Source organism: Oncorhynchus mykiss, chromosome 17 (assembly GCF_013265735.2).
Source record: "Oncorhynchus mykiss isolate Arlee chromosome 17, USDA_OmykA_1.1, whole genome shotgun sequence".
Taxonomy (NCBI): domain Eukaryota; kingdom Metazoa; phylum Chordata; class Actinopteri; order Salmoniformes; family Salmonidae; genus Oncorhynchus; species Oncorhynchus mykiss.
The window spans coordinates 83,788,361-83,810,757 of record NC_048581.1 but is presented as its reverse complement, the minus strand read 5'-3'; the positions used below and the strand labels follow the sequence as shown (position 1 = coordinate 83,810,757).

At 46.6% G+C, this 22,397-nt stretch overlaps 1 protein-coding gene across 3 annotated transcripts in view; it reads right to left on the bottom strand.

The window, feature by feature from the left end:
• Positions 1–1,445: 1,445 nt before the first annotated feature.
• The window catches only part of LOC110493277 (rho guanine nucleotide exchange factor 3), a 105,150-nt gene continuing 84,198 nt past the window's right edge, over positions 1,446–22,397 (bottom strand). For all 3 annotated transcript variants that reach the window (XM_036950798.1, XM_036950800.1, XM_036950799.1), the window contains 9 exons: positions 21,525–21,632; positions 20,608–20,784; positions 18,679–18,741; positions 17,259–17,355; positions 16,976–17,052; positions 11,074–11,331; positions 10,372–10,542; positions 5,544–5,730; positions 1,446–5,041 (listed from right to left, as the gene is read on the bottom strand). In XM_036950798.1, the coding sequence (XP_036806693.1) occupies positions 4,614–5,041; positions 5,544–5,730; positions 10,372–10,542; positions 11,074–11,331; positions 16,976–17,052; positions 17,259–17,355; positions 18,679–18,741; positions 20,608–20,784; positions 21,525–21,632 (1,566 nt within the window). In that variant the 3' untranslated portion in view covers positions 1,446–4,613. The remainder of the gene's footprint in view (positions 5,042–5,543; positions 5,731–10,371; positions 10,543–11,073; positions 11,332–16,975; positions 17,053–17,258; positions 17,356–18,678; positions 18,742–20,607; positions 20,785–21,524; positions 21,633–22,397) is intronic.

Sequence of the window (22,397 nt, the reverse complement as noted above, 5' to 3'; positions counted from 1 at the left end):
GGAATCAGGCAATCGATGCATTGGGTTTTATGCGAAGGGTTTTAGCGCCACCTGCGGGTATATGAACGAACGGCATGAGGGCTCACTTTATATTACATTTTACACGTGAGATATACGAAGTCATTATACAAGAGTAGCCTGTTTTATTTCATTGTATATATTTTTTAAATTTGTGTTTCCGAAATATTCACAAGCACTGTTTCCTTCCACGTATTTACTGACTAAAATAATCAGCTCTTGAATGACATGCTATTTGTTTTGTTGTCCTGATGCACAGATGGACAAAAGAAACCTGAGCCGGCATGAGGCGAGGCCCTCGGGAGACAAGGTACGCCAATGCCTGTAAGCCCACCAATAAGGCTTTCTCTCTGGGGAACAGGGGCATTGTGTCTAGCCTGGTCCCAGATCTGTTTGTGCTCTTGGCCTGACAATTCCACAAGGAGTTGTAAAGAAAGCAAAAACAAACTGACATCCAAACTAACGTGTGTCTGTCTTCTCCTTGGTCTGATTGCATGTGATTGCATCATGACAAATGGGAATTAAACAAACCATTTAGCTCAGGAGACATACACCAACACACTTGTCTGATTAGGCCTTTCTCACCTGTGGTAGCCTTCTAAGAGGGCCCCAGCCACTACTATTGGCTAAGAGAGGCCCCATGAGGGGTAATCAGCATCTCCAACAGTTGAGCCATTAAGGGTGTTCCATGCCATGACGGTATACTTCACTCTCTTTGTGTATGATGTTTACCACTATAGTTGAGGCGTTTTACTTTATTGTGAGTTCACACAAAACAATCCTCCAATCTTACACATTGTTGTAATTCTTTCTAAATATCTCATTGAACTGTACTGTATACAATAATATTAAGATGTATATATGAATAGTGTGTAAATAGTATTATTTTTTGTCACTTGGTGTCTTTCCTATATATATATAACTCTTGTTTCTTTCTTTTTATTTAACGTAATATCTTGTGTTGTTGTTGTTGTCTAGTACTGTTCTGTACATGGGCATGTATTTGTATGTTTTCTGTGGACCCCGCAGGAAGAGAAGCAGCTGCATGTGCAGTAGCTAATGGCGACTCTCATTATATTGTAGTAATACATTGTATGACCCTGTAAAACAACACATTTCATTGCACCTATCCGGTGTATGTGACAATAAAACATTTATATTTTGTATTATTTTGACTAACATGTTGTTACACAGAGGGATTTAAAGGTAGTAAAATCACAACTGCAGTATCTTGTCATGAGTCTAGCAAGTATCTGCTAAGGTATTGATGTACTGTCATGTATTGTAGAAATCTTATCAGTGAAATAGCGATTGTATTTTATAGCTAGAAATGGACTTGGATCACAGCTACATGGGAAAAATGATAAGTCATTGCATGGAATATAGCTTAATATCACAACAGACCATAATAAACATGACAAATATGGTTTGGTTCCCATCTTTTATTTGGTACAATCTAAATTCCATTAGGTTATACATGTTCATGTCAATCTTTTTCAGTCAGTTCATATATCATATTTCAATATGGTCTCTTTTCCTTTCAAGTCCATGTGTCTGAAGGTTTACATAGCCTACAGCCACATACGTAGCTAGTTCTGAAACCCTTCCTTTCAAGTCCATGTGTCTGAAGGTTTACATAGCCTACAGCCACATACGTAGCTAGTTCTGAAACCCTTCCTTTCAAGTCCATGTGTCTGAAGGTTTACATAGCCTACAGCCACATACGTAGCTAGTTCTGAAACCCTTCCTTTCAAGTCCATGTGTCTGAAGGTTTACATAGCCTACAGCCACATACGTAGCTAGATCTGAAACCCTTCCTTTCAAGTCCATGTGTCTGAAGGTTTACATAGCCTACAGCCACATACGTAGCTAGATCTGAAACCCTTCCTTTCAAGTCCATGTGTCTGAAGGTTTACATAGCCCACAGCCACATACGTAGCTAGTTCTGAAACCCTTCCTTTCAAGTCCATGTGTCTGAAGGTTTACATAGCCTACAGCCACATACGTAGCTAGTTCTGAAACCCTTCCTTTCAAGTCCATGTGTCTGAAGGTTTACATAGCCTACAGCCACATACGTAGCTAGTTCTGAAACCCTTCCTTTCAAGTCCATGTGTCTGAAGGTTTACATAGCCTACAGCCACATACGTAGCTAGTTCTGAAACCCTTCCTTTCAAGTCCATGTGTCTGAAGGTTTACATAGCCTACAGCCACATACGTAGCTAGATCTGAAACCCTTCCTTTCAAGTCCATGTGTCTGAAGGTTTACATAGCCTACAGCCACATACGTAGCTAGTTCTGAAACCCTTCCTTTCAAGTCCATGTGTCTGAAGGTTTACATAGCCTACAGCCACATACGTAGCTAGTTCTGAAACCCTTCCTTTCAAGTCCATGTGTCTGAAGGTTTACATAGCCTACAGCCACATACGTAGCTAGATCTGAAACCCTTCCTTTCAAGTCCATGTGTCTGAAGGTTTACATAGCCTACAGCCACATACGTAGCTAGTTCTGAAACCCTTCCTTTCAAGTCCATGTGTCTGAAGGTTTACATAGCCTACAGCCACATACGTAGCTAGTTCTGAAACCCTTCCTTTCCAGTCTAGTTCTTTAGGCCCTTCCCAGTCCCATATCTCCCTGTACAACCATAATTCTCACCTCTAGTCTCCAGCATGAACCAAACAAACGCATATAACATTAATTCATAGAAAACAATTACTATAAATAGACATCCTAAAGAATACATTTCAATACATTTCTTTAAAAAACAATAAAATAATATACTGTATTTTGGATATTTCTTTTAGTGATTACTTGGTCAAACTGATTCCTTTTTTAACACGTGACATTCTATTCAAATGAAAGAGAACATGAGGCCCCACAAGTAAACTTGCACAAGATTATAATTACCCGACACGTACACATTTTTGCCAATGATTTAGCAGTCCTAGTTTATCAGTTCAACACCGAGAGCACCCAGTGACAGAGGACTGGTCTGAGTTTAGCTATGACACATGCGACTACTTCTTTAAACCATACAGAAGTCTCAGCATCGCTTTTTAACAGAAATGTCCAGTGAGTAAAGAACTTTGTGGGTGATAAAAACCTGACACTACTAAAACACACTAAAAGTAATTCATTTAATACTGTTTTTAATACAAAGCTTCTCTGTAAGACATTGACTCTTAACACCACGGAGAATCTTCCTTCTTCCAGGAAGGGCTGTTTACTTGCTGTAAAATGCTTCTGTTCCCACTTCCTACTTGTGGAGAAATAGGTGGTCCTATCATTTTTTTTTTTGAACTCATATTAATTTAAAGTTTAAAAAAATGGTCACATGCGCAGAATACAACAGGTGTAGACTACAGTGAATGCTCACTTATGAGCCCTTTCCCACCAATGCAGAATTTAACTTTAGACAGGATATAAAAAATAAACACCCAATTAATCAAACCAGCTTGAGCCACAAATAATAACAGCTCTCCCCTCTGAGTTATGTGTTTATCATAGGTTACATTACCAAGAGGCCAGTTCTAGATGCCAATTGCTGACCTCTGGAACGCCATAGATCTGGAACGCCATAGATCTGGAACGCCATAGATCTGGAACGCCCTAGATCTGGAACGCCCTAGATCTGGAACGCCATAGTTCTGGAACGCCATAGTTCTGGAACGCCATAGTTCTGGAACGCCCTAGATCTGGAACGCCCTAGATCTGGAACGCCATAGTTCTGGAACGCCATAGTTCTGGAACGCCATAGTTCTGGAACGCCCTAGATCTGGAACGCCATAGTTCTGGAACACCATAGTTCTGGAACACCATAGTTCTGGAACGCCCTAGATCTGGAACGCCATAGTTCTGGAACACCATAGTTCTGGAACGCCATAGTTCTGGAACATCCTAGTTCTGGCCAAGATGTGGGAAGAATCTGTAGCAAACAACTATGCCCCATTAACACTGTTATAACCCATCCTTAACAAAATAAACTCCAACTCCATGTCAAGTCCTAACAACAACAACAACAACATATCATCATATTGATTGTCTTTGAAAACATTCGTCTGGTCATTTTGACTGGGTCAATTATTGCAAACGCAACAGGTTCTCTAGATTCCTACATACAATATATTCTATATATATAAAAGGAATATCATCCATGTATTCTCTTTGCTCTGGGCGACCACAGTAGTAGTGCAGTGGGATAAGAGGTGATGGCAGTGTTTCTAGTTGTGGTGAGAAGGTGATGAGAGGAGCCTGTCTGTAGGGTAGGAGGACTCCGCCCACAGCAGAGGTCAAGAGTCAGAGCAGGAGCAACAACAACAATACTGTCCTGAGGTCCCAGTCATGGCTGCCTTCCTCTCCATGTAGACATCCATAGTAGACCTGCCAGTCACAGCTAAGACACATGGATACCACTGCTATAGACTACACCACTGTCTCATAGAAAGAAAGTTAAGAGAAAAACAAACAAATGAAAAAAAGGGGTAGAGAAAAGAAGTGCTCTACAATATCCACCCACTATGTTGCCTCCCTCCCGCATATAAAGAACATCGCCATGTTACCACCAATACTGCCCAGGTGTAGCCTTGACACCCCAGTGGTCACACTTCTGCTGGCCTGCTGCTGCTACTAGAGTCTGTTTGGTCCATCTGGGCGGAGCCAGGCCAGCCTGTGGTGGAGTCAGACGCCTCGGCCGTGTCCATGTCCATGCTACAATCTGGAGAGTCTACAGACGAGTCACTGTCACTGTGGTCCATGCTCTCTGGCTGGGGGGACAGTGCTCCTGAGAGGGGAGGTGTTGTAGGACTCAGAGGTCTCTGGGGGCTGAGTAGGCTTGGACGGGGGTCTGGGTCACTGCTACTGGTTCCCACCCCTACAGGAATCCCCACCCCCACGGCCGACTCAGCGGCTCCTTTGGCCTGGCGGATGCAGTTGAGCCACTGCTGTTTGTTGAAGGCATCGCTGGCTTGGAACGAGTGGGACTGGAGCTGGCCGCCACTATGAAACGACACTCTGAAGAAGTTTTTGGCTGATGTGGGAAAGGAGAGGAGAGATGAAGTTAGATACAGGCCAATTCCAAGTTAATGACCACATTATTAATAGGATAGTGGTGTCAAGCTCTAGTTATTATTAATAGGATAGGGTTGTCAGGCTCTAGTTATTATTAATAGGATAGGGGTGTCAGGCTCTAGTTATTATTAATAGGATAGGGGTGTCAGGCTCTAGTTATTATTAATAGGATAGGGGTGTCAGGCTCTAGTTATTATTAATAGGATAGGGGTGTCAGGCTCTAGTTATTATTAATAGGATAGGGGTGTCAGGCTCTAGTTATTATTAATATGATAGGGGTGTCAGGCTCTAGTTATTATTAATATGATAGGGGTGTCAGGCTCTAGTTATTATTAATAGGATAGGGGTGTCAGGCTCCAGTTATCGGCGGCCACAGTCGTTATCCACTAGGGATAAACCATAGAGATCCTATAATTCATATTCCAATGTTCTATATGTAATTCTATGGATTAAACACTCACTCCTCTCGTTGTTGCTGAAGGCCCCTCTGATGGAGCCCCCCAGACGGATCTCCCCATCCTGCAGGTCCTCCCACTGCAGCTCTCTGACTGGGATGGGCTGGCGGTACAGCTGGTAGTGCAGCTGCTCGCTGTGGGTGATGGCCCTGGTTATGACCAGCACGTCCTGGAACAGGAACACATGTAGCTTCTGGAGAAAGAGGGGAAAGGAAGGCGTAAAGGGTCTGCTGCTTTTTCCTCATTTAAAACATATTTATCCAGGTTACTCAATGGGATCTCATTAGAATATATTTATCAAGGGAGCTCTGGAGGCAGCAGTAGTCAATAACAAAAAATGCAATACACCATAACACAATACAATTCATAGCTACATTGGAAATAAGGTCATTGGACCAAACAAGGCCAGATATTTCAGCAGCAGGCCAACTACTCTCAGAAAATCAAACTCCTCAGACTAGAAAATAGTACGAACAACACCAGCATGGGTGGTATCTTTGCTTTAAACACACTCCAGTTTACATGCTCTATTTCAAACACAAGTCTCAGAGATACTTTGGCCCATTTGTTTTCCTTTCCATGTGATGAATGGCTTCTTGAGCTGCCACTGCATGATCCATAAGAGAACTGAGAACTGGAGTAGGAAGGGATGATGTGTTCCTGTAACACTTCCACTGTTTGATTTAAGAGGACCAGTGTTTACTAAACAATGGACGACTTACGGGAGTAGAGACAAAGAAGTCCTGTAATGTTGTAACAGACTTTAGCAGAGATGTGATGTAGAGGCACCCAGGGTTGTGTTGAGTAAGAACACAGTGAACCCTGACGATAGAACACCCACTAACAACACTCCATCAAACAGGGATCGGTCTTCTCTCAACATTTACAGTTTCACTTATAACAACTCTGTACCTTTCTGAGATACTGTTATGAGAGGGTATAAGAACGAGTCTAATGTAGAACACAAGCCGGTCATGGTTGAGCATAAAGGAACCGAACATCTGTGGCGGATGTGAGTACAGGCTCTGTGTGTCTGAATGGAGACCCTCAGGTTTCAATGGGCTGGTTTAGGTGAAACCAGCGTGACAAGAGGAAACAAGAGAAACGTTCATATGTTTGTCTTTCTCTCTCTGTGTCAGTGTTCCTCCTTAAATAACAACACTTTACTGCAGATAGACAGAGACAAGGGCCCTGTTAGGCGACTGTGAGTCACTCTGACCCGACCTCACCTAGATTCTAACGACCTGTAGGCTTCTATTCTTCTCATATTAACAGTTGATAAAAATAGCTGAATGAATGTGCAGATCTTTAGTGTAATGGCTTTAGTCATTGTTCCGTATAATACATGTGGATTTATTGGTTGATTGTTATAACACAATATGGTAATGTTTCACTGTTTTTCCCCACTGGACTTGAAAGGCTGTGAGTGCCTCCGCTTGGGTCGGTCATGGTGAGCTAGCGTAGCACAGCCTGATTAATAGCCTTCTGTCTCTCCTTTCCTGGGATTACTCCCTCTCTCCCTCCTTCTCTCCTTCCCTCTTTCCCCTTCCCACTCTCTCCATCCCTCTCCACACCACCACTACCCTGTCATTACTGCTGGGCTGAAGCAGGAGCGATGGTGGGAACTGAACCGAATCAAAACCCAAACCACCAGTATGCTACTACTACCCCATGATGGATCGGGATATATACAACGTCTAACATCTAACGACACGTGACCAGGTGCTTCCAATTTGTACCATGCTGCACAAACATGGTGAACAAAACCCAAATTAAAGGCTTTGGTTGAAGGGAGGAGATGAAACGAATGTTTCAGTCCACAACGTTATGTTTTTTTCCTCACTTCGGCACCCAGAGCCCAACCATCTTCTCAGCATGTCACGAGATAATGTTTTTCTCTAAACACACACTATGCACGTGATGATATGTTTCATTCTCTTTATTTTTCACCTTTATTTAATTTATTTAAATATTTTACCTTTATTTAACTAGGCATGTAAGTTAAGATCAAATTCTTATTTAAAGTGACGGCCTACCCCGACCAAATCCTACCCCGACCAAATCCTACCCCGACCAAATCCTACTCCGGCCAAACCCTACTCCGGCCAAACCCTAACCCGACCAAACCCTACTCCGGCCAAACCCTAACCCGACCAAACCCTACTCCGGCCAAACCCTAACCCGACCAAACCCTAACCCGACCAAACCCTAACCCGACCAAACCCTAACCTGACCAAACCCTAACCCGACCAAACCCTAACCCGACCAAACCCTAACCCGACCAAACCCTAACCCGACCAAACCCTACTCCGACCAAACCCTAACCCGACCAAACCCTACTCCGACCAAATCCTAACCCGACCAAACCCTAACCCGACCAAACCCTAACCCGACCAAACCCTACTCCGACCAAATCCTAACCCGACCAAACCCTAACCCGACCAAACCCTAACCCGACCAAACCCTAACCCGACCAAACCCTAACCCGACCAAACCCTAACCCGACCAAACCCTAACCCGACCAAACCCTAACCCGACCAAACCCTAACCCGACCAAACCCTAACCCGACCAAACCCTACTCCGACCAAACCCTAACCCGGCCAAACCCTAACCCGACCAAACCCTAACCCGACCAAACCCTAACCCGACCAAACCCTACTCCGACCAAACCCTAACCCGACCAAACCCTACTCCGGCCAAACCCTAACCCGACCAAATCCTACTCCGGCCAAACCCTACTCCGGCCAAACCCTAACCCGACCAAATCCTACTCCGGCCAAACCCTACTCCGGCCAAACCCTAACCCGACCAAACCCTAACCCGACCAAACCCTAACCCGACCAAATCCTACCCCGACCAAATCCTACTCCGGCCAAACCCTAACCCGACCAAACCCTAACCCGACCAAACCCTAACCCGACCAAATCCTACCCCGACCAAATCCTACCCCGACCAAACCCTACTCCGGCCAAACCCTAACCCGACCAAACCCTAACCCGACCAAATCCTACTCCGGCCAAACCCTACTCCGGCCAAACCCTAACCCGACCAAACCCTAACCCGACCAAATCCTACCCCGACCAAATCCTACTCCGGCCAAACCCTAACCCGACCAAACCCTAACCCGACCAAACCCTACTCCGACCAAACCCTAACCCGACCAAACCCTACTCCGGCCAAACCCTAACCCGACCAAATCCTACTCCGGCCAAACCCTAACCCGACCAAATCCTACTCCGGCCAAACCCTACTCCGGCCAAACCCTAACCCGACCAAACCCTAACCCGACCAAACCCTAACCCGACCAAATCCTACCCCGACCAAATCCTACTCCGACCAAATCCTACTCCGGCCAAACCCTAACCCGACCAAACCCTAACCCGACCAAACCCTAACCCGACCAAATCCTACCCCGACCAAATCCTACCCCGACCAAATCCTACTCCGGCCAAACCCTAACCCGACCAAACCCTAACCCGACCAAACCCTAACCCGACCAAATCCTACCCCGACCAAATCCTACCCCGACCAAACCCTACTCCGGCCAAACCCTAACCCGACCAAACCCTAACCCGACCAAATCCTACTCCGGCCAAACCCTACTCCGGCCAAACCCTAACCCGACCAAACCCTAACCCGACCAAATCCTACCCCGACCAAATCCTACTCCGGCCAAACCCTAACCCGACCAAACCCTAACCCGACCAAATCCTACCCCGACCAAATCCTACTCCGGCCAAACCCTACTCCGGCCAAACCCTAACCCGACCAAACCCTAACCCGGCCAAATCCTACTCCGGCCAAACCCTACTCCGGCCAAACCCTAACCCGACCAAACCCTAACCCGGCCAAATCCTACTCCGGCCAAACCATACTCCGGCCAAATCCTACTCCGGCCAAACCCTAACCCGACCAAACCCTAACCCGGACAAACCCTACCCCGGCCAAACCCTAACCCGGACAAACCCTACCCCGGCCAAATCCTACCCCGGCCAAACCCTAACCCGGCCAAACCCTAACCCGGACAAACCCTACCCCGGCCAAACCCTAACCCGGACAAACCCTACCCCGGCCAAACCCTAACCCGGACAAACCCTACCCCGGCCAAATCCTACCCCGGCCAAACCCTACCCCGGCCAAACCCTACCCCGGCCAAACCCTACCCCGGCCAAACCCTACCCCGGCCAAACCCTACCCCGGCCAAATCCTACCCCGGCCAAACCCTACCCCGGCCAAACCCTACCCCGGCCAAATCCTAACCCGACCAAACCCTACCCCGGACAAAGTCTAGGCCAATTATGCACCCCCCTACGGGACTCCCAAACACGGCTCGGTGTGATACAGCCTGGAATCGAACCAGGGTCTGTAGTGACTCAGCGAGGGCCTACAGGTGAACCAATGCTCTCAGAGTTGACCCCTGACCCCAGTAGACGTATTGATATGTGGTGACAGAGTGTGGTGCTTTAGGGGTCATGGTCAGCGGGTTTGCTCGTACCATCACAGGTCTGTGTGGATTTAGAGGTCATTCATATCGCTGTACGGTACAAACGTAAAACTGTGCCTCATTCAATGCTAAACAAATATCCTCAGCGTTGACCTTACTTACAGTACATCAGCAGTAGAGTGTTAGTATGCATTTGAACTCCCTGTCAGCAGATGTTGCCATGCCGTTTTACCGCTAAAGAGCTGCTACACTGAGTCGTGTTTGCATTGTGTTTGCATGACGAAAGCTACCTGTTATTGTAAGTTTTTATAGCTGTGTGGTGTAGCAGGTCTGCTGTGTGTTACACTCCAAAGCGTTAATAGTGATAGATGCTAGGCAGCTCTACTCACAGCGCCCCTGTTGTTCTTCAGTTCCCCGTGACAGCTGAGGATGCGGGAGCTGTCAATGAGCAGGTCTCTCTGGCTGTCTTCCAGATAGAGGAGACGCTCCTTGTAGAAACGGCACTCAGACTCACCCGTCTGGGTGTTGATCTCAGCCACGATGCTCTGGATCATGTTGATCTGGTGACAAGAAGAGGGAATGAAAAGTGTGATTTAAGTTTTTGTGTGTGTGTGTGTGTGGGGGGGGTGTTAGTGGGGGTTGTGTGTGGGGGGGTATGTGTGTGTGTGGGGGGGGGGTTGGAGTCTTAGTGGAGGGTTGTGTGTGTGTGTGTGTGTGTGGGGGGGAGTGTTAGTGGGGGGTTTATGTGTGTGGGGGGGTTGTGTGTGTGTGTGTGGGGGGGGGGGGGGGGGTGTTAGTGGGGGGTTGTGTGTGTGTGGGGGGGAATGTTAGTGGGGGGGTTGTGTGTGTGTGTGGGGGGGGGGTGTTAGGGTGTTAGTGAGGGGTTGTGTGTGTGGAGGGGGGGTGTTAGTGAGGGGTTGTGTGTGTGGAGTGAGGGGTTGTGTGTGTGTGGGGGAGGTGTGGGGGAGGTGTTAGTGAGGGGTTGTGTGTGTGGAGGGGGAGGGGTGTTAGTGAGGGGTTGTGTGTGTGTGTGGTGTTAGTGGGGGGTTGTGTGTGTTTATACATTCATGTCTATCACCAGATCCACTCACTGCCTCATCCAGGTGTTGACGGTCCGTATGGTCGTTAGGTGTGTGTTTGAGGATCTCCCTGAGCAGCAGAGGGTATTTGACCAGACGGCTCCTGGGTATATCCAGGAAGTTCCACAGGTCCAGCTTCCTACTAAAGGGTGACTCCAGGCAGCGCTGCAGGAAGTCATGCACCCGGTGATCCTGCTTCTTATGGTCCAGCAGAGCTTTGGCTGCCACCTGGTTACTGCAGTATGAGTTGTAGGAGTCCAGACATGGTAACTGGTTGAGGGAGGAGGGGGAGAGAGAGAGAGGGAGGGAGAGAGAGAGAGGTCAGTAATTGAGTTTCTCCTTCAGTCAAGTTAATATTTATTGCAGGATCTCTTATGCAGTGTGTATGTTCCATAATTATTATTATTTATTTATTTATTTTAGAATTTTACCCCTTTTTCTCCCCAATTTCGTGGTATCCAATTGTTTAGTAGCTACTATCTTGTCTCATCGCTACAACTACCGTACGGGCTCGGGAGAGACGAAGGTTGAAAGTCATGCGTCCTCCGATACACAACCCAACCAAGCCGCACTGCTTCTTAACACAGCGCGCATCCAACCCGGAAGCCAGCCGCACCAATGTGTCGGAGGCTACACCGTGCACCTGGCAACCTTGGCTAGCGCGCACTGTGCCCGGCCCGCCACAGGAGTCGCTGGTGCGCGATGAGACAAGGATTTCCCTTCCGGCCAAGCCCTCCCTAACCTGGAACCTGGACGACGCCGGTCGCGGCCGGTTACGACAGAGCTTGGGCGCGAACCCAGAGTCTCTGGTGGCACAGCTGGCGTTGCAGTACAGCGGCCATAATTATTTTTGAGGTCGGATGAAAAAACAAGTCTCACGGTTTTCGATATCTGATCTGAGTTTTTATTTGCCGACTTTATTACTTTTCATTCCTTAAAGTCATCATCTCATCCTGCTCAGGCAGTAACATCCAGCCAGACAACTTTAGCTCTGTTCTCCCCATACTGTACTGTCTTTAGTCATCCTATTTAGCTTGGCTAGCCTGCCTATTTAGCTTGGCTAGCCTGCCTATTTAGCTAGGCTAGCCTGCCTATTTAGCTAGGCTAGCCTGCCTTTTGGTTAGCCTGCCTATTTAGCTAGGCTAGCCTGCTTATTTAGCTAGGCTAGCCTGCCTTTTGGCTAGCCTGCCTATTTAGCTAGGCTAGCCTGCCTATTTAGCTAGGCTAGCCTGCCTTTTGGCTAGCCTGCCTATTGGCTAGCCTGTGATCACATTCTCCGTAGCCGATGTGAGTAAAATCTTTAAACAGGTCAACATTTACAGACGGATTACCAGGACTAGTAGTCAGAGCATGTGCTGACCAACTGGCAAGTGTCTTCACTGACATTTTCTACCTATCCCTGACCGAGTCTGTAATACCTACATGTTTCAAGCAGACCACCATAGTCCCTGTGCCCAAGAACGCCAAAGTAACCTGTCTAAATGACTCTGTACCTGTACCCTCAAAGCTCATCAATAAACTAAGGACCCTGGGATTAAACACCTGCCTCTGCAACTGGATTTTGGACTTCCTGACAGCAGCCCCCAGGTGGTAAGGGTAGGTAACAACACATCTGCCACATGGATCCTCAACACGGAGGCCCCTTAGGAGTGCGTGCTTAGTACCCTCCTGTACTCCCTGTTCACCCATAACTGCGTGGCCAAGCATACTCCAACACCATCATTAAGTTTGCCAAGTTTGTGGTAGGCCTGTTCACCAACAACAATGAGACAGCCTATAGGGAGGAGGTCAGAGACCTGGCCGTGTGGTGCCACGTGACCAAGACAAAGGAGATGATCGTGGACTACAGGAAAAGGAGGGCCGAGCACGCACCCATTCACATCGACGGAGCTGTAGTGGAGCAGGTTGAGAGGTACAAAATCCTTGGTGTCCACATCACCAACAAACTATCATAGTCCCAAGACAGCTGTAAAGAGGGCACAACAACGCCTATTCCCCTCAATGCCACCCAGGAACTCTATACCAGGCAGTGGGAGAGGAAGGCCCTAAAAATGGTCAAAGACTTCAGACACTGTAGTCATAGAATGTTGTCTTTTTCTGCAAGGCAGGTGGTACAGGAGAACATGGTCCAGGTTCAAAAGGCTCCTTAACAGCTTCGACCCCCAAGTCACAAGACTGCAGAACAGTTAAATGGCTACCCGGACTATTTGCATTGACCCCCCAACAAGTCTCTGTGTAGGTCTACCATACAACAAGTATCTGTGTAGGTCTACCATACAACAAGTCTCTGTGTAGGTCTACCATACAACAAGTCTCTGTGTAGGTCTACCATACAACAGGTCTCTGTGTAGGTCTACCATACAACAAGTCTCTGTGTAGGTCTACCATACAACAAGTATCTGTGTAGGTCTACCATACAACAAGTCTCTGTGTATGTCTACCATACAACAAGTCTCTGTGTAGGTCTGCCATACAACACGTCTCTGTGTAGGTCTACCATACAACAGGTCTCTGTGTAGGTCTACCATACAACAAGTCTCTGTGTAGGTCTACCATACAACAAGTCTCTGTGTAGGTCTACCATACAACAAGTCTCTGTGTAGGTCTACCATACAACAAGTCTCTGTGTAGGTCTACCATACAACAAGTCTCTGTGTACATCTACCATACAACAAGTCCATGTGTAGGTCTACCATACAACAAGTCTCTGTGTAGGTCTACCATACAACAAGTCTCTGTGTAGGTCTACCATACAACAAGTCTCTGTGTAGGTCTACCATACAACAAGTCTCTGTGTAGGTCTACCATACAACAAGTCTCTGTGTAGGTCTACCATACAACAAGTCTCTGTGTAGGTCTACCATACAACAAGTCTCTGTGTAGGTCTACCATACAACAAGTCTCTGTGTAGGTCTACCATACAACAAGTCTCTGTGTAGGTCTACCATACAACAAGTCTCTGTGTAGGTCTACCATACAACAAGTCTCTGTGTAGGTCTACCATACAACAAGTCTCTGTGTAGGTCTACCATACAACAAGTCTCTGTGTAGGTCTACCATACAACAAGTCTCTGTGTAGGTCTACCATACAACAAGTCTCTGTGTACGTCTACCATACAACAAGTCTCTGTGTAGGTCTACCATACAACAAGTGTCTGTGTAGGTCTACCATACAACAAGTCTCTGTGTAGGTCTACTATACAACAAGTCTCTGTGTAGGTCTACCATACAACAAGTCTCTGTGTAGGTCTACCATACAACAAGTCTCTGTGTAGGTCTACCATACAACAAGTCTCTGTGTAGGTCTACCATACAACAAGTCTCTGTGTAGGTCCACCATACAACAAGTCTCTGTGTAGGTCTACCATACAACAAGTCTCTGTGTAGGTCTACCATACAACAAGTCTCTGTGTAGGTCTACCATACAACAAGTCTCTGTGTAGGTCTACCATACAACAAGTCTCTGTGTAGGTCTACCATACAACAAGTCTCTGTGTAGGTCTACCATACAACAAGTCTCTGTGTAGGTCTACCATACAACAAGTCTCTGTGTAGGTCTACCATACAACAAGTCTCTGTGTAGGTCTACCATACAACAAGTCTCTGTGTAGGTCTACCATACAACAAGTCTCTGTGTAGGTCTACCATACAACAAGTCTCTGTGTAGGTCTACCATACAACAAGTCTCTGTGTAGGTCTACCATACAACAGGTCTCTGTGTAGGTCTACCATACAACAAGTTTCTGTGTAGGTCTACCATACAACAAGTCTCTGTGTAGGTCTACCATACAACAAGTCTCTGTGTACGTCTACCATACAACAAGTCTCTGTGTAGGTCTACCATACAACAAGTCTCTGTGTAGGTCTACCATACAACAGGTCTCTGTGTAGGTCTACCATACAACAAGTCTCTGTGTAGGTCTACCATACAACAAGTCTCTGTGTAGGTCTACCATACAACAAGTCTCTGTGTAGGTCTACCATACAACAAGTCTCTGTGTAGGTCTACCATACAACAAGTCTCTGTGTAGGTCTACCATACAACAAGTCTCTGTGTAGGTCTACCATACAACAAGTCTCTGTGTAGGTCTACCATACAACAGGTCTCTGTGTAGGTCTACCATACAACAAGTATCTGTGTAGGTCTACCGTACAACAAGTCTCTGTGTAGGTCTACCATACAACAGGTCTCTGTGTAGGTCTACCATACAACAAGTCTCTGTGTAGGTCTACCATACAACAAGTCTCTGTGTAGGTCTACCATACAACAAGTCTCTGTGTAGGTCTACCATACAACAAGTCTCTGTGTAGGTCTACCATACAACAAGTCTCTGTGTAGGTCTACCATACAACAGGTCTCTGTGTAGGTCTACCATACAACAAGTCTCTGTGTAGGTCTACCATACAACAAGTCTCTGTGTAGGTCTACCATACAACAGGTCTCTGTGTAGGTCTACCATACAACAAGTCTCTGTGTAGGTCTACCATACAACAGGTCTCTGTGTAGGTCTACCATACAACAAGTCTCTGTGTAGGTCTACCATACAACAAGTCTCTGTGTAGGTCTACCATACAACAAGTCTCTGTGTAGGTCTGCCATACAACAAGTCTCTGTGTAGGTCTACCATACAACAGGTCTCTGTGTAGGTCTACCATACAACAAGTCTCTGTGCAGGTCTACCATACAACAGGTCTCTGTGTAGGTCTACCATACAACAAGTCTCTGTGTAGGTCTACCATACAACAAGTCTCTGTGTAGGTCTACCATACAACAAGTCTCTGTGTAGGTCTACCATACAACAGGTCTCTGTGTAGGTCTACCATACAACAAGTCTCTTCATCTTTGAATGGAGCGCCAGATCTATTCAATATATTGAATATTGTACCTGGTCTACATCACATTGAACACTATAGGAATGTCACTGAGCTGGTGCAGTCAGAACCAGAACAATGTCACAGTGTTAATGTAACCGATAGATAAATGAAGGCCTAAATAAACCAGGTCATGTACCATGGAAATGAAGTGGAATTGGGAAATATGTACTCTATTATGCAACCACATTGACATCTTGTGGAATGGAGTTCAGAGGAGAGGTGGGACTAGGGCAAGAAAGCAGCTGAGAAGCAGAGGAAGCTCTCCGCGTTCCTGTCAAGCACGCATTGTTTTCCTCCATAACTACCTAGTGTAAACAGGAAGTAGGGATGGAGGGATGGTAGAGGAGCTGCTCAGCATCCTTACACTAACAAACAGCCCTGGACACACTAACTTCACTTCACAACACAGCAGAACTAGCCTGGTTCCAGCTCACTGTCCAGCTAAAGTGTTACTGCTCGTCTTGTGAGGAAGTTATCGTTTCATGTTAGTTAAGAGCTTTGATTTTAACCTCCACACAGGGTAACCCGACTTCACACCAATAGACGTTTCTCTGGGTCATCAACAGCTACGGTTGTTGTGTGAACCCCTGAGGTCAACTGACCGAGCTCTGAGTACACACACACACACACACACACACACACACACACACACACACACACACACACACACACACACACACACACACACACACACACACACACACACACACACACAGAGAGAGAGAGATAATTGGGAATCAAAAAATAACTAGGTCAAAAGGTCCTTAAGACACAGGGGATGAATCTGTTTTTATAAGATAGCTCCATTATGGAAAACAAACATCTCAGGCTGCCTCGTAAACTAGCTGTTTTGGGGTTCTGGATGGCTGAAGTCCTTCCTCAGAAATGTTTCAAGTAAATTGATGGCATTATAACATCAGGGGGATGAATGGTCTTACCCAGTCCACTAGCATTATAACAGCATTATAACATCAGGGGGATGAATGGTCTTACCCAGTCCACTAGCATTATAACAGCATTATAACATCAGGGGTCTTACCCAGTCCACTAGAATGTGTCCCACAGTTTCTGTAGAGCCGTCTGGTTTCCTGGCCTCTCGCAATCGACTCAGCAGATCTGAGGGATGAGAGGGAGGAGAGGTCTCAGCCTCTGTCTAACGGCTCTTTTAGGTGTAAGAACTACACGCGTGCATGTGCGTGTGTGTGTGTGTGTGTGTGCCTGCGTGACTCTGTGTGTGATGGCTTCTGTGTTTGTGTGAGCCACTGTGTTTCCTTGCAATTCCCTATCCTGTGGTTCTACACTTTGCAAGCTTCCATTCTCACCTTCATGCAACGGAATGAGGGAGTCCAGGGTTCCGAAGATCTGGGTGAGTTCATGCTCTGTCATAATGGACAGCTTCAGCATGGGGTCATGGTACGCCTGCAGGTACAGAGAGAGGAGAACGCTTCAATTAAAACAGTAACAATGAAACCAAACTCGATGTATCCCTTTATATTACTCACGTGCTTCATTAAAACACGCTTTAGAAGCTTTGAAAGCAGAATCAAGCGTGCCCTCTAAAGATGGAAAAACCCTTGGGGTATTGGCATGTTAATTGGTAGCTTGTGGTGTGGACATCTACAAGTGGTTGACCCAGATAAGTTACTTGAGCCAAGCGTAGATGGATCATATAAACTACACACCCAATGTAAGTAAAACAACAGCGCTAAGAAAGGTAACTGCCGTCAAATGGGACACGTCCAGAAGATATTAAAGATATTTTCAGAAACAGTATTGGACATAAATAATCTAAACATCTGTTGGTGTCTTGTGGGCATGTTTCAGACAGGCCTTCTAATTTTAACTGTTAAAACTGCGAAGTGATGTAGCACTCGATCCCCTCTGGGACTGAGTTTAAGCCTGGGAGAGTGGAAGAGATCCCCAGGAGCAGAGAGAGGGAGAGAGAGAGAGAGAGAGAGAGAGAGAGAGAGAGAGAGAGAGAGAGACAGAGAGAGAGAGAGAGAGAGAGAGAGAGAGAGAGAGAGACAGAAACAGAGACAGAGACAGAGACAAAGACAGACAGATGGCAGAGAGAGTGGGCAGAGAGAGAGATAGAGAGAGAGACAGAGGGCAGAAAGAGAGAGAGAGAGAGAGACAGAGACATATGGCAGAGAGAGTGGGCAGAGAGAGAGATAGAGAGAGACAGAGGGCAGAGAGAGATAGAGAGAGAGACAGAGGGCAGAAAGAGAGAGAGAGAGAGAGAGAGAGAGAGAGAGAGAAAGAAACAGAGACAGAGACAGAGACAAAGACAGACAGATGGCAGAGAGAGTGGGCAGAGAGAGAGATAGAGAGAGAGACAGAGGGCAGAAAGAGAGAGAGAGAGAGAGACAGAGACATATGGCAGAGAGACTGGGCAGAGAGAGAGATAGAGAGAGACAGAGGGCAGAGAGAGATAGAGAGAGAGACAGAGGGCAGAAAGAGAGAGAGAGAGAGAGAGAGAGAGAGAGAGAAAGAAAGAAAGAAAGAAACAGAGGGCAGAGAGAGTGGGGAGATAGAGAGAGTAAGATGGCAGAGAGAGAGAGAGTAATATGGCAGAGAGAGAGAGGGGGGGGAGAGAGTGTGAGCTACAGTCTTAGGTGTGTGATTGTGGAAGCACTGGGGAAACCGGAGACTGACTGATCACCAGGGTAGAATAACTTAGCTGTGATAAGCTCAATGAAAAGGAAAAAGGGAAATGATATTGATTGAATAAGCAGCTGGTACCTTCTTGGCCAGCTTCAGATCCTCAATGAGATCCCGCTCGCCCTGAGAAAGCTCAAAGATGGCCTGCAAACACACAGAGGAAGTAAAGACAACATGAGAATGGTGAAACAAGGGTCCTCGTTTAGTCAAACATCTCAGAAAAAAAACAAGTCATCAGCTATTCTACCACCATGAACAAATAAAGAACATTGAAAACATATAAACATAATTTCTTTCCTTCTTTCTGTCTTTTTAGAAAAAGGCGTACATGTATGAAATAACAAATGTCAGACTGACAAATCTAAAGGTCTTTGCAGAAAGATGATCTTTCAACACTTAGCCTCTCTAAAGCCACAAGACTTCTGTTATGCACACAGAGAGAAAAGCATAGGACCGCGTTGACCCCTAAAAATGCAATACTTCCCAGTGGACAGCTGGGTTCTGTTGTGAACCCCCTATCCCATATCCCCTGTCCTTTGATGTCTTCTCTGTGTGGCCTGAGAGGAGGAGGCCTCATTTCAGTGGAGGGAGGGGGTGGGCATGTTTCAGACAGGCCTTCTAATTTTAACTGTTAAAACTGTGAAGTGATGTAGCACTCGATCCCCTCTGGGACTGAGTTTAAGCCTGGGAGAGTGGAAGAGATCTCCAGAAGCAGGGGGGGGAGAGGTAGAGGGAGAGCTAGAGAGAGAGAGGGGGAGAGATAGAGGGAGAGCTAGAGAGAGGGGGGGGGAGAGATAGAGGGAGAGCTAGAGAGAGGGGGGGGGAGAGATAGAGGGAGAGCTAGAGAGAGGGGGGGGGGAGAGATAGAGGGAGAGCTAGAGAGAGGGGAGAGCTATAGAAAGAGAGTGAACTGAGCTGCACTTCCTAACCTCCTGCCCAATGTATGACCATATTAGAGACACATATTTCCCTCCGATTACACAGATCCTCAAAGAATTCGAAAACAAACCCAATTTTGATAAACTCCCATATCTACTGGGTGAAATACCACAGTGTGCCATCACAGCAGCAAGATGTGTCACCTGTTGCCACAAGAAAAGGGCAACCAGTGAAGAACAAACACCATTGTAAATACAACCTATATTTATGCTTATTTATTTTCTCTTGTGTACCCTTAACCATCTGTACATTGTTACCACACTGTATATATATATATATATGTATAATATGACATTTGTAATGTCTTTATTGTTTTGAAACTTCTGTATGTGAAATGTTTACTGTTCATTTTTATTGTTTATTTCACTTTTGTACATTATCTACCTCACTTGCTTTGGCAATGTTTACACATGTTTCCCATACCAATAAAGCCCCTTGAATTGAATTGAATTGAGAGGAGGGAGAGATAGAGGGAGGGGGGAGAGCGAGAGAGGGAGAGAGAGGGGAGAGAGAAAGACAGAGGGAGAGATAGAGTAAGGGGAGAGAGAGAGAAAGATAGAGAGAGGGGATTAGGGAGAGCTAGAGAGAGGGGAGAGAGAGAGAGAGAGAGAGCGAAAGACAGAGAGGGGTGAGAGAGAAATAAGCAGCTGGGATGTTATTGGAGCCCATCCCTCCACTCCTGACCCTGTTGCTCCTCTGTGAGACGTCTGTGGTTTTCCCATCAGTGCTTACCAGGCAGGATCTGCTCATAGACTAGGGAATCTCTCTTTCTGGGTTTGGGTTTTGCCACGGGCACTTAATCTAAGCATATTTCATGCATTCTAGAAGATGTACATCCTTGTTATAACCATGCTATTCTTAGAGTTTAAACACACACACACAACCTCCAATTTAATCTTAGTTAAACTCCTTGAAATCAAAGCCAGACGAAAACCTTCTGGTCTAAAAGTTGCATTAAACTATACAGGAGCAGTGAGCAGGTATTTTCTATCATTTTGTAACAGTGTTCCCGTGGTAACAGTGTTCCCGTGGTAACAGTGTTCCTGTGGTAACAGTGAGGAAAAGCCTCACCTCCTGGCGTTTGATTTCCTTAGAGGACAGCATCTGGTGTCCGAGCCGCACGTCAAATGTCTCGCTCCACAGCTTGCTGTCTCGCCGCTTGGTGTTGGCAGGCGGGGCCGGCCGCGTCCATGGTCGAGGAGGCATGAGCGTCTCCGTCCGACTCTCACTGCGGAAGCTGATGGAACGCTGCGGAATAGAAAGAGGCACAAAGATGAGAAAAATTCCCCTTCACAGGACACCAACATAGTTGTCTTATGTCTGATATCTGAATGTTACTATAATGTTGTGTGTAGATGATCCTGTCTGCTAGTCAAACCCAGTGTGAAGATAGTGAGATCAGGTTTGAGGTCAAAGCCCTTCACATGTGTACCATAAAGGATGCATCCCAAATTGCACCCTGTAGCGCTCTGGTCAAAAGTAGTACCATTTGGGCCTTAATCGTAGAGGCCACGTACCAGTGATTACCAGGCGTGAACGTTCCCACCTTTCAATCACTGAGCCTCGTGTTGCATAATAACACCACCCAGAACATATCACAACACGGCCATGACATCACACACCGGTCAGAGGAGGGCTGGCGTACTTAGTGGAAAGTGATTGATTTCTCCGTAGAACATCACCGATTAGCTGGCTATATGGCTGGGCTTTCTGGGACGGCCAAACACACCATCAGCTAAGTTACTTAGTATCATGATCATGATGAGATGATAATGAGACCTTATAAGAGGGTCATACATGCTTATGACAAGCGTTACAATGCATTATAACCTCAGGATGACGTATTAAACCTCTAGGTTGTATTTGTAAATGTGTTACTAACGACGTTAATTAAGCATTTAGTCACTATTTAAATGTACCTGCAGTGGTTGTCCTCTGTGGTCATATTTATCAGTATAGCTATCTTATGATGTGGTGTACTGTTGTACCTGCAGTGTTTGTCCTATGCGCTTCAGAGGAGCAGTCTTGACTGGAGGTATGAGGTTGGCCAACGAGGTGACGCGGGACAGGGGCTTCACCCGCTTGTTACTGGGCTCCTAGAACACGGTAGACACAGAGAGACATCTTGTTGTGAACACACAGTCAGATACAAACATTAACAGCACATAGAGGAAAGAAACATCCCATAAAAGTCAGCATAGATGAAGACAAGATGAGGGTGTAGACTGGTGTGTGAGGCAGATTAAAGACAGTGGATGCCCTTCATTCTGCATCACTCCATCAGGACAACAGAAGAAGAGATCCACACTCCAGTGGTTGCAGTCAGTCAGAATCATCAGGGGAAACAGGCTGACGGAAAGAGAATGTCTGCTACCTGCAAACCCTCAGCAGCAATAATACTCTACTCTCCCATCCTCAATTTCCTCTCTCCTCTCTCCTGCTCTCTCCTCTCTCCTGCTCTCTCCTCTCTCCTGCTCTCTCCCTTCTCCTGCTCTCTCCTCTCTCCTGCTCTCTCCCCTCTCCTGCTCTCTCCTCTCTCCTGCTCTCTCCTCTCTCCTGCTCTCGCCTCTCTCCTGCTCTCTCCTCTCTCCTGCTCTCGTCTCTCTCCTGCTCTCTCCTCTCCTGCTCTCTCCTCTCTCCTGCTCTCACCTCTCTCCTGCTCTCTCCCCTCTCCTGCTCTCGCCTCTCTCTTGCTCTCGCCTCTCTCCTGCTCTCTCCTCTCCTGCTCTCTCCTCTCCTGCTCTCTCCTCTATCCTGCTCTCTCCTCTCTCCTGCTCTCGCCTCTCTCCTGCTCTTTCCTCTCTCCTGCCCTCGCCTCTCTCCTGCTCTCTCCTCTCTCCTGCTCTCTCCTTTCTCCTGCT